A 12,495-nucleotide genomic window follows, 5' to 3' on the forward strand; every position below is an offset into this window, starting at 1 on the left:
CCCGGGTGCCCCGCCAGGAGAGGGCCCCTCGCCCCACACAAGCCCGCTCCGCCTGAGGGGCGTTTCCTTGGCCGGGCCGCCGCAGGCTCTGGGCACCCCGGCTCTCCGGACGCGGGGGCGCCCAGCTCCTCCTTCCGGGGGGCCTGGCAGCCGCGGGCCGGTACTCCGGGCCTGATTTACCACAGAAGAGCGGGGGGAGCCCCCCGACCACCCACCCGCTTTCCTCACCGCCGCCCCCACGCCGTCGGCGGCAGCCCCAGGTGCCTGGCTGGGCCCCCCCACACCTCACAAACCGGGCGGGCAGCACCTCCCCCCGCGGCGCGGCGGCGGAACCCCGGTCCCGCCAAGCCCCCGCCCTAACCGTCACCCCACGGCACCTGGCGAGGGGGCGGGGCGCGGGGCCGGGCCGTGACGGCCGCCCCTGCCTTCTCCCCGCCCCCTCCCGTGAGGGGAGGCGCTGCCGCTGAGGGGAGGTGGCCCGGGCCGGGTCGGGGGCCGCCCTCCCCGCGGCCCCCTCGGCGGGGCGGTGCCGGGCGGGGCGGTGCCGCCCCTCGCGTCAGCCCTGCGCGGCGGGGCGGGGAGGAGACGGGAGCCTCGGCGCTGCCGCGGCGGGAGAGGCACCGGTGGGGCCGGCGGCGGCGGCTCCTCACGGGAACAAAGCGGGGGCGGCGCAGCCCCTCCGGCCCGCTGCAGCGCCACACGGTGAGAGTCGGGTGAGGGACGGGGAGGGGGGCGGTGCTCGGCCTCCCCGAGGACCCTCCCGCGCCCCCTGAGGGGCGGCTCCGCTCGGCGGAGGGGCCGCAGGCCCGACCCCCCCCCCCCCTTCCCGTCATCGCCGCGGGGCGGGGTGACAGCCCTGTGCCCCGGGCCTGCCCCCGCCCGCCTCCTTCCCCCCGCCGCGGGATGCACCTCCTAGGGGTGCCGTCCCCGCTCACCCCTCTCCCCGGAGGGCCAGCGGAGGGGTGCGTATCGCCTGCCGCGGGGTCTGCCTGCCTGCGGATCGCTTTTAAAGGGAGGCGTGGGGAAATATAAATAAATAAAGGAGCCGGTATGGACGCGCAGCCCGAAAGCAGGTAGGTGCGGGGACGAGCGCCTCGACACGCGTCCGGCGCCTGGGGAGCCGAGCGAGCCGCTTCCGCAGGCCGGTGGCGGGGGCTGGGTGGAGGCGCTCAACTTCGCCCGGAGCCTGGCCTCGGCAGCCCCCGGGGGATAGGACGGGGCTGCATGGGCGGCCGGGCCCCCGCCGTGCCGCCGAGGGAAGCGCTGGGGCAGCGGCCCGGGCCCGGGCTGGGGCTGCCTTGCCGCGCCGAGTAGGCGGACGCGTAGCGGTGGGGACTGCCGAGCTCAACAAGCCCTTTTCTCCCCTGTGGAGCAGCCTGGTGTGACTTCCCGCAGAATGATATTTTGTAGGGGGCTTTTTGGTGGTGGGATTTTTTTTTTCCCCCTCCCTTTTTCCAGTCCCTCGCTGCATACACTTAAGCTGGCTGAAGGCTTGCCTCTGCCTCTCTGGCTGCATACGCAGCACTCGTGTTGTCTTAACGATATGGCAGTAGCACTTCCTGCTGTAAATCACTTCGCGATAGTTTTTGAAGCGCTTCTTAAAGGCGGCACTGTAATGAACCCTCTTGTCAGTTCCTGTGGTAAGCTTAAAACGCTGTGAGCTAGAGGCTGTTTTCAAGACTGGTGTGCGTAATGTGCTATTACTTTTAGCAGAAATGGTAGAAATGTAGTCTGCTATTGGCTTAGTCTTGGCATAAATGTAATTCCCCTTGCTGTGCCCTGTTGGTGTACGCTCTGTTGTTTTGGACCCAGTTGTAGTTACCTTCACTGTCTTCTTGTTGTGAAAAAAGCTAATTTCAAATAAATGTTCAGAGATACAGGTGTATTAAGCAAGAACTATGAAAAGTAAGCTTTATTACAATGCTGTACTGGGGATAGCTCTTCATTCTGGAATAATTTGAGAAAATAGAATCACTGAAGATTAAAATTTATGGAGACTTGAATTTAAAAACCTTAGCTGTTAGCATTTGTTATAATATTTTAACTAAATAGATATATTAATGTAGATTGCTATTATTATTTATTGCTATTTTGATGTGTCTTTCATTTATTGAAAAGGTCTAATGAATTAGTCTAGAGATCTTTTATTTTGCTCTTTGTATGAATATCTTCATATAAAATAGTCTTGCTGACTCTTTTTGCAGCTTATTAATGCCTTTTTCCCTCAAAAAATTTTAGAGCACGGTCAGAAGAGGAATGGATGTAACATGATATCCTTGGAGTGCTCAAAACACGCAAATTCTTCAAAGATTTGCTTTTTGGTTAAGTAATACAAAGAAAATGGATGAATCAGCTTTGCTGGATCTGTTGGAGTGTCCTGTTTGCTTAGAACGCCTTGATGCTTCTGCAAAAGTCTTGCCTTGCCAACACACATTTTGTAAACGCTGTCTGCTGGGCATTGTGAGCTCTCGAAATGAGCTTCGCTGCCCAGAGTGCAGGACGTTAGTGGATTGCAGTGTTGATGAACTTCCCAGTAATATTTTGCTTGTAAGACTACTGGATGGCATCAAACAGAGGCCTCGAAAACCTGGCACTGGTGGTGGGACTGGTAGCACAAATCCTTTGAGGGTCACCATCAACACTGTAGCTAATTGTGGATCAAAGGACCTGCAGAGCTCTCAAGTTGGACAGCAGCAAAGGGTGCAAGCACGGAGCCCTCCTGTTAGGGTACGTACTATGTGATGATGGTATTTTGTTGCAATCATATCTTTTCCTGCACTGTTTCAAAGCGGTTGATGGCCTCTGCTTCAGGATAAGGGCAGTCAGATAGTAAATAAGGCAAAACAAAGTATTTTTGAGGATTGTGGTAGATTTCTAGCAAAACACATCAGTGTTGTTCTAAGTATTGATTTACTGTTATGTAAATACCAGTAATAATACTTCCTTATTAAAACTCAGTTGTTGAGGTAAAGAGAAGAAAAGCATCTCAGTACCTTAACTGTCTTATTAAAATGAAGTCAAACAGAACAAGATAATTTGTGTGGAAAGCTTAAGTAATTGTTGAGGATAAACAGCTTGTGAAGAACACTTGAAATTGTTCTTGGTTTGTCAAGCTGCAAGATTAGAGATTTTAGTTTGGCTCTTGCACTTTCTGTAATGATTCCCACTATCAGTAAATTAGTTAGATATAACGAATGTTAAACATGAGCAGGGAAGTTATGTTCTTGTTGGAAGTCGATGAAGGTTTTGCTATCGGCTGCTAAGGAGCTACATTTTTACTTCCCTTCCTTTAAAAAGAAGTCTTTGAATTACTGTGGTCTGGTGAGTTATTTGTACTCTCAGTCCTCACCCCTTCTTTAATTAGTTTTCCCTCAAAGTATTTTTTCTAAGTGATTTGGAAAATCTGTGTATTGTGATGGGAAGACATTGCCTTCTGTCTGTACTCCTGTTCCTTCCTAGGATCTATGCAACCTGTAGACTCTGTCATACCTTATAATCAAGACTCAGTAGCCTCATTTATGATTATCCATTCTAGAGCCTGTATCGGGAAATATAATTTTATGAGATGGCTGACCTTGCTCTGTTTTATCTAATGACAAGGCAGAACAGCTTCTCTGAAAGGTCTTGCTGCCCACTTTGTGATGCTTGCGTATTCAGAGTTCCTGTGCTTGAAGTGGAATTTCTGAATGGCTTAGGTGGCTTCCTTCTTGTGAAGTTTATTTTATTTTTAAGAAATGTCTTAAAGAATTCCAAGGAGAGGGCTTACACGTGTATTTGGCAGGACTAGTCTTTATTTTAAAGTGTAGCTGAATGATTTAGTTTACTTACCCAATGAAGGAAGCCTTACACTGATTTGTCCTCAGTTGTACTTACATGATTGGAATATCTCTAGAACATCTTAGATATACTTCTTAAGTTTGCATGAGGATTTAAAACACAGGTGTTCTTCCATTAGATTGTATTGTTTTCTCTGCTTGGTAGAGACTCTCATTAGGTTCTTTACTTTAGAACATAAAAATAATAATTATCATGCCACTTCCTGTTAATGAGTTTTGTTCTGTATATAGATTAATTGGTAAGGGAGGAGAGAAGATGATGTGTTGGGTTTTTTTGGTTTTGGGTTTTTTTCTTTCAGAAGGTAAACCTTAAAAAAATACTGCGAAGAACCTTTGGCAATATCAAAACCAGTCTGGTCTTCTCCAGAACCTTAAGGTGTTTACCATGATACTTTGCATTTGCAAAAGCTCTTCAGCTTAAAGCAAAATACCCATATAACTTGTTTATATATTTTCATGTCGAGTTTTGTAAATAACTGTGGTTACTTTATTATATATATTATTTAATATTATTGGTGCAGCAGTGTACTGCATATGTGGATGACTGTGCTTCAGAGTTTCTCACAGCCTTATTAGAAAAAATAACTTGAATATGGAATATTCTCTCTCTTTTTTAATGTTCGATAATATCCTGTTGTGCAACATTTGCATTTCCAGATGTTGCACAGAGTAGAAAGTGATAACATATGGAATGTTGCTTCGATTTATTAGTTATGCTGTACCGTGTGCCATTAAAATTGTGACCATGTGCATTCCTCATGCAATTAACTGATACTCAGTGTATATTAGTGATAGATTTCAACATTTTACAGTAAGTCTGAATACATCTTTGTTTCTGGGCTTTCACAGGCATTCTTGTGTCTTCTTTCCTTTGGGAGACAGGGAGAGATGATCTTCTCATCTTTTGTCCACTTTGTCCAGAGCCTTTTCTACTAGGAAGGCAGTACTTTTAAGAACACAAGCCGACTCTGAGGGAAGGGGGAGATAAGAAGAACTTTTCCTTTTCCTATATGAGAAGTGTTTTTAAAAAAAAAAAAGTCCAGAAAGCGAAATGCCAATTTAATGGACAGTGTTGAAGTGAATGCCCTATTTGTTTTGCTAACTATAACATAAAGATGGTTGCAAATACAGTTCCTCTCTGGGAATTGGAGAAGAAAATCTGTTTCTAGATGAGTGGCAGAGTCAGATTTCCTAAACTAATTTTGCTGAAGGGGAACTAGTAAATGAAAGTTGCTGTTATGTTAAATGAAGTGAACGTGGATGAAGGCTGTCAAGTCATAAACATTCTGCTTATACCCTGAAGTAATACTAAGCTCATAAATGCCCTTTCAGAGGATGCCATAATTTCCAGAAAAGGTTAATACAGCATGTACTGCAGCGTGATTTCCTGAACTGTATCAATGACTATGGAGCTGCCAGCACTGTTATTGCACAGTACTATGTATATTACATTCTCGGTATGTATGTGGTGACACGTGGCAATAAACAAACAAATGGTTCCTTGAGTCTTAAAACTAATGAAGCTGGGTGGGTGGTAGGGATTAACAAATCTTGTGCCTTGTATCTCCCCCACTGCAATAACCCTGTTTCTTTCTGTAACCCCTGTAATCTTTCACCACTGTAACAACTGCAATTTCTCCCTGCAAGTTCTTAACCTCTTTCTATTCCCTGCTATTTTGATGCATAAAGCCTTCTGTGCCTTTCCCTGGGTACTGGTTGGACAAAGGCGGCATACTGCTGTACCTGATGGAAAACTCTGTTTGCTGACTGCCCAGCTCTTCTGTTCTGAGCAGCCAGCTTGCCTGGGAGAACAAATAATAGTTACGCTCATGCTGCAGCTTCCTCTCTGGTATGGATGCTAATTTAATGCTCTTCTCTCTCTTTTTTTTTTTTTTTTTTTTTTTTTTTTTAAAGTGAAAACCTTCAGCTAGGTTGACAGCTTGGAAGAGCTTTAAGAACCGCAGCCTGCTGTCAAATCTGCTTGGGACTGGTCATCAGGAGCAAGTTATTGAGGGCTGTTGAGGGACTGCATGATCACATGAGCCTTGTTTCCTTCAAAAGAGCATATGAAAATTTTAGGGTACTTACTTTCAAATTTATGCTCATGTTATTCATCTTGTTATTTGCACAAAGTATGTCAAACAGGTATTATCTTAAGTCCCTTACAGTAGTTTTACAAGGGTACGCTTATTGCAGGAGTCTTAAACATAGCTGTGTGCATAAGTTGATAGATGTTGGAGAGCTGTTCTAATTTCTCTACCTGAGGATAGATTTAAGATGATACACATTTAACTTTTCCCTTGAATTAGTATGTGCCGAAGACACACCAGTTCTCCTGCTAGTTTCTTTATAGTCCAAGTTTCTGAAGTTACGGCTGTCTTCTTAGCAGAACCTAGAGCGGAGTTGTCTAGATAGTCTGAAATCTCATCACTGTTGAAAATATTTTTTAATAATGTTTTCAGCTGTTCTCTGGACCAAGCATAGGCAGGAAGAGATAAGCAAAGGATTCAAATGTTCTCCCTTTTCAAAAGAAAAGCATGAATAGCTCAAAAGTTGGCTATGTCTAACAGAGTTGATGCTTATGCTGAATAAGTATTGATGGTGTAATTAGAGTATGTTATACTGTATGTCAGTGGGTAATCTTATTGAGAAATGTTACAGTGCAGGCAATGGGGAAGTCCTAAAGCTTCTCCCTCTTTTCTTGTTTTTATTCTGGAAAGCTGATAGAGACCTCTGGTGATATCACTTGTGGTAAAGTCTTCTTGAAATGAGAGGGCAAAGGAACATTACAGGCTATTAGAAGATGCTCATTTAGGTGTTAAAGGGGACTTTCTAACTGCATCAATAAATTCTTGCTCTGTGCCTTCCTAAAACTTTGTCTTTCTATTGAGAACCACTAACATCTGAGATGTTTGTGATAAATTCTTTTAAACTGAGGAGGAAAATAAAACTCACAAACAGGAGGTGGTTCCATGAGTTTCTGCTAATGCTCAGCTGTGTTGCATTGTAGTGTAAACCCACACATCCGTTCTCATGCTTGTGTAACACAGGAAACCAACAGTAAAATTTTAATTTCCCACATCCATACTGCCACAGCAGTGGTCATTTGTGATCCAGTAGGCTTCCCTGGGAACTGCTGAAGCAGCTTTAATGCCAAAAAGGAAAATAAATGGAGCCAGGTTCTCTTCCCCCAGCCGTGGTGTTTGAACTCGGCACACAACTTGGGGCAGTAGGGACGATGGGCCACCTTCTGATCTGTGAGGACTTAAGCAGGTCAGGCTTCTCTGTCTGTTGGACTCAGTGCATGATGTTAGCAATTGGTTTTCTTTTATCCTAACCACCCTGCAGAAGAGAGCTCAGGGTGGCAGCTCGCACTGTTTGACTATTTAGCAGGATTCAAAAACCTGATAGGAGCTGAAACGAGTGCTGCTGTTGTAGTCACGGCACTCACTGGCCTACTGAGATCCTGGCAGAACTTAATTGTCAAAGGAAACTTCTTAGATTAGAAAACTTGTAATGGTTGGAAAAGAACAATGGGACCGAAAATGTGCGTTCGTAGATCAAAAACTTTAATAAAGGATTGAAAATAAGTGTGGGAATTGCCAAGCATAGCAGCAGGCGTAGATTGGAACAGATGTTTAAATCGTCTCTAAACAAGAGTTAGCAGAATAAAACAGTACACAGAAATGTCGTATCAGTGAACATCTGCTGGCCAGGTACTCTTAGAAGAGGCTCACATTGTGATAATAGATTGTAAAGTATGCCACTTTGGGGAAAAAGTGGTTGTAGAAATATGCAAGAAACAGTGGCTAATGCAGTTAGTGTCATGATTGGTATTTGTGATGGTAGGCTGGAGAATCATTACTTAATGATGCCTGATTTTGAGGACTGTGTTTGTACAGATTTGTACAAAATCTGCTTTCCCCCTTACTAAAAAAAAAAAGAAACAAAAGTGTATCTTACTGTTGTCTGTGTAGTTTTACTTATGCATTCCTGCATGTATGCTATCTTATAAAAGTGAGGAGTGTCGACGTGCAACTTTAACGTGTGAAATATCTTAATTTGTGAATGTGGAGATAGGCGCCTATTCATATTCTGGAGTGATCATTAGAGAGATTTCCCCAAATGTTTTCTGAGTCATGTATGCACACTTTTGTTTCCTCTCATGCTTTCTGAAATACCAGATTCTACTATTACATTTACAATTGCTTGTACAATTTTAATTACTTCTCTGTAACACTTTTGTATCCTATATTAAGCTAGAGGAAATTTAATGGAGATTATAAATATAAAAGGAAAATAGACCGTCTCTCATGGTGTTAATGTGTTTCCTCTCAGAGATAAGTAATTAAGTAAAGAGAGGGAGGATAAGCAAAAGGAAGAATTGTCTCAGTATCCAAAGGCATCGGGCTAGGATTGAGAGCTTCCGGACTCAGTTCCTGGCTCTGCCACAGACATCCTTTATAACCTTGCACAGAGTCATTCAAAGCTCTTTGTGCTCCTGTTTCCCATCTGCAGATATGACTGATAGTACTTCCTTTGTTTGGCTTGCTATTTAAACTGTATGCTCTCTAGGGCAGAGATTGACTTTTTTATTTTGGATGTATCTATAGGGTGTTTTACAATGGGTCCACAGTCTCAGTTGAGGTCAGTAGATACTACTGTTCACTCTTTAAATCATTGACTTCCACATTACTGGAGAGCTGTTCATAATCCATTTCCTGTACCAAAGACGGTCCAGTGCCTAGTGTTACATTGTTAAAAGGATTTCATTTTGTTTGGATGTTTAATAGGGAATCACATAAATACCTCAGTGAGGAAAAGCCAGACATTTTAAAAATCTGTGGAAGCTGGTGTTCCGTTCTTCAGCTAGAGAAATGTGCATCCGACTGACACACTGGTGTGTAGATTTGAGTGTGTTTTGAAAATAATAAAAAGAGAGTATGTAAAGTGAACAGTGTTGGTAGTACAGAAATATTTAATTCCGTACTTTGAACCTTGATAGCAATCTTTAACCTGCTAGCTAACATTAATCTGCTTGATAAAATAGCTGCAAATCTCTTTAATAAGAGATAAGATAAAATAGCAGTGTAATCTCTTTATTTAGAAAATAATTCGGTTTTGAAGTAAGTTGATTTATAAACTAAAAAACAAATCCACACTATTCGTGTGATACTTAAATCCCTTTTTATTTTGTTTCCGATACCCTTTTTTTTTGGTGTATTAGTAGAAGATACTGTTGTATGATTGCTTTGTTTTCAGGTGAAAGAAGGGGCTGTCTTTATTTCCCTTCATTTTCCAATTTAATATTCCTCCATTTCTGTAGATTCATTTAAAACTACCTACCTGAAATAAAATGGTGTCTTTTTTTCTCCACTTTAATTTGGCCAGTGAGTTACAGGTTATTGCTCTACTCAAAAAGCTTTGATCATTCAGAAAACTTAAATTTCTGCACAAAAAGGAAGTCTACAGCCCTTACTTTTAATGGGCTTGTGAAGGGGAGCAGGTTTTTTTAAAGAGAATAAAAATCTTTTCATTTTTCTTATTACCACAGAAGTCAAATACCAATAAAAACCTTAACATAGGTGGTCCAGGGTCTGGTTAGAGAAGTCAGTCAGCAGTGCTGTTGCTGTGGTTCTGTATGCATCATGTCTGGCTTTCTGCAATGGGTACCTCTTGTTCAGTGGCTTTAATAGACTTCCTGTATGGTAGGAAGAGCTGAAGGGGCTGATTGGGATGGGGTCAGCTCAAAATCCTTCTCCTCCCTTCTCCTTTACCTGAGTGAAATGGTTTTCACATGGTACTTCCTCTTCTTACCCCTGTGTTTAGTGAATGGATAGGAACTGTGGAAAACAGCAAGCCTGAAACTGCAGCTGTGATAATAAAACTGGAAACTTGTTACGTTCAATTGTTTGTCTTTCTTTTGGTGGACTTCCCCTTGCAGTGTATTTGGCCTTCTCCTTATGATATGCTTAACACCTTCCTTGGTCTTTTCTTTGGCTCCATCGTTGTCCTTTATTCAAACATTCTCTTGCCTCTGATCTTAATGTAGTACTTCCAAGAAAAAGAAAACATATATTTTTCTTCCCTCTTGTGTCCAATTTGTCCTTGACTGTGTCAAACACAGGGAACATAAAATAAGCAGTAAGAAAGAAAATGTTCTGTTGAAGTATCTGGACTACAGACACTCTTGTGGTATTTATGACTAAATCTGCTAAATGCATGAGGAGCATAAAGTGTAGGTTAACATTACAGTATTGCTTAGCCTCCTTTGGTTTGAAAACTTCTTTTTTTTTCTTTTTTTTTCTCCTTCTCCTTTAAATCGTTGCCTATATGCACATCCTAGTGTGGGCAAGAATGTGTCTCAGTAATTAAAGCTGAAATATCATCTGGTCAGCCCTGTTCATACATACACCTCGTTACTGCCTGCAGGGAGGAAAAGTGTGCATCTGTTATGTCTCAATTCCTGTCAGATGCCTCTTTGTTAGTAGACAGAAAAGCTCATCTCAGAAAATCAGCAGTGAATTCTTGAGTCAGTTGCACTAGATCAGTTTCTTTGCTTTTCTTTTCAAGTCACCAAATCAGAATCTTTTTGGAGAGCAGTTTTTTTTGGACTGAGGATGGCTGCTTTGAGGTGAGCTGGACTAATTTTAGGAAGTGAGCAGCCCTGAGGTGGGAGAATTGCACATCCAAGTGCTCTTTTCTGCACTTCTTATCTTTCCTTGGTATAGAGGGGGAGATGGCAGCACTGTCCTCTGATTGTCAGACTAAACAGTGGGGCTAGTCCTAGTTAGAGCCGTGCTGCACTGAGAGTGTCTGAATAACTGCTTTCATTTATTTTTGTCCCATAAATATTGCCAGGGCTGCCATGCAGTTTGGGCATGAAGCCCCTAGCTGGTCTTGGTCAGCACAGAGGCAAACAGTTAAGTCTGTTTTCTCTTCTGCATGCTCTTAAATGTCAGGAAATCATAGGGACTCTGGAAGATGCTCTAGAGATAAGGACAGTCACTCCAAAGAGAGAAACGGAGTCCAGTATTTGGATTTCTTTGACATGTGATGCTTATATGCCTATCTTTAACATGTCATTCAATATTTCCTGGAAACATACAGGTTTGGATTCTCCAGTTGAGGGGAAAATGAAACACAGAAGTCAAACTCAACTCTTCATGTTTCATTTACAGATACTGTTGCCAAAGTGTCTCAGAATCTGAGCCTGCTAGGTACATGAAAATCAACTGTGGCGCATATGAGCAATCCACCATAGAAATAATTTATCCCTGTACCCTTAGAAGCTTAGGACTGTGATACTCATTTGACACTTGTTGTGGCACTCAAGCATGTGATTTGTTATGCAAGGTTAAGTTTTTGTAGCATAAAAGTATGAACACTTCAGAATTTTAAGTAATTTAATTTCTTGCCTGGGTCTTTATTCGTATCTTATTTGGCCCTTGATTAATTCCCTACCACCACCACCTATAGTATAAGCACTTAAACTCTCAAGTATAAAAAACCAGAACCTGCAAGAATGTGTCTCATCTCCTAAAAATGAGAACAAGATTCTCTTGTGCACATGTATGTGTGCTGTCTCTCTCGCACAGTAATTTTGTTTGAAAAGGTGCTGATGTGCTCAGCCTTCCACATATAATTTTTAAAATATAGTGTAAATTTTTGGGTTGTTTTTTTTTTTTTTCAGTTGAACTAAAAGCTCTGGTCTGGTGCTTAACTGTTCTTTCTATCTTCCAAGTTGGCATGATTTTTCAGAGTCAAATATAGATTGCCCGTTTTTATTTTCTGTAAACGTGCAAAGTATAATTTTACAGTTTCTAGCTGGGAAGTGTGCTATTAATCATAAATGCATTTTGATCAAAGGTAAGCATTTCGATGTTGCTTAAAAATTAATACAGATATCATTCTCCTCCTCTGAAGTGAAGGAGTGCTGCCACTGTTGCACAGAAGATAAGCCAGGCATCAGAGAGTGTTCTGTTGGACTTCATAACACCTAAAGCACTCCTCAGCCTTTAGTATTCCTTTGTTAATAAAACTAATTTTGTTTCATGGCATTAGTGTTGCAGTGAGGTGAGGTAACTCTGCTCTCCTTTTTGTAAAGGAAAGATGTGCATATTACCTCTCTTGACTTCCTCTTCTCAGCACCTAAACTTTCAAAATATACATGTACATTAAAAGCTTTTTAAAGGACTGAAGCACTGTTTTATCTTGTGTGAACCACAATTTTACAAGACAAGCTTTTGAAAAGCTCTGGTTAAAGACAAAAGTACTCACTCCTACCAGACTTTCAAGCTGCTGAACTCAAGAAAAGGAATGTAGTCTTACTTGCACAGAGGAGTGAGAGGATCAATACTGAATAATTTGAAACAAGTGTCTTCAATTATTCTTTATTAGCATACTATCTTAATTCTTTAGGTTATAGTCTGCATTTTATTTATATTAAAAATTGGGGAAGAGAGGCATTTGACTGATTAAAAAGTGTTAAGATGAAAAGTATTCAAAGATAATCAGATGACGATCTGAGTTGGCAGATACAGGGCATAGCTGTTCTAGAAGCTTATTTTAAACAAATCCAGTAAAGATGAATTTGGTGTGCTGTGGTAATGTGCCTCTGAGTAAAGATGAACCTCTTCTATTCTGAAGCTGAGAGCTT

General features: G+C 42.4%; 1 protein-coding gene across 2 annotated transcripts in view; it reads left to right on the forward strand.

Moving 5' to 3' along the window:
- Positions 1 to 651: 651 nt before the first annotated feature.
- SH3RF1 (SH3 domain containing ring finger 1) overlaps positions 652 to 12,495 on the forward strand; it is an 87,491-nt gene continuing 75,647 nt past the window's right edge. Inside the window, exons 1-2 of one of the 2 annotated variants that reach the window (XM_050896007.1) lie at positions 652 to 702; positions 2,239 to 2,727. In XM_050896007.1, coding sequence (XP_050751964.1) covers positions 2,341 to 2,727 — 387 coding nt within the window. In that variant the 5' untranslated portion in view covers positions 652 to 702; positions 2,239 to 2,340. Of the gene's footprint in view, positions 703 to 1,035; positions 1,074 to 2,238; positions 2,728 to 12,495 lie in introns of those variants that run through there. The other variant, XM_050896009.1, reaches the window with a different exon arrangement.

The sequence above is a fragment of the Gymnogyps californianus genome, chromosome 4, assembly GCF_018139145.2.
Source record: "Gymnogyps californianus isolate 813 chromosome 4, ASM1813914v2, whole genome shotgun sequence".
NCBI classification, from domain to species: Eukaryota; Metazoa; Chordata; class Aves; order Accipitriformes; family Cathartidae; genus Gymnogyps; species Gymnogyps californianus.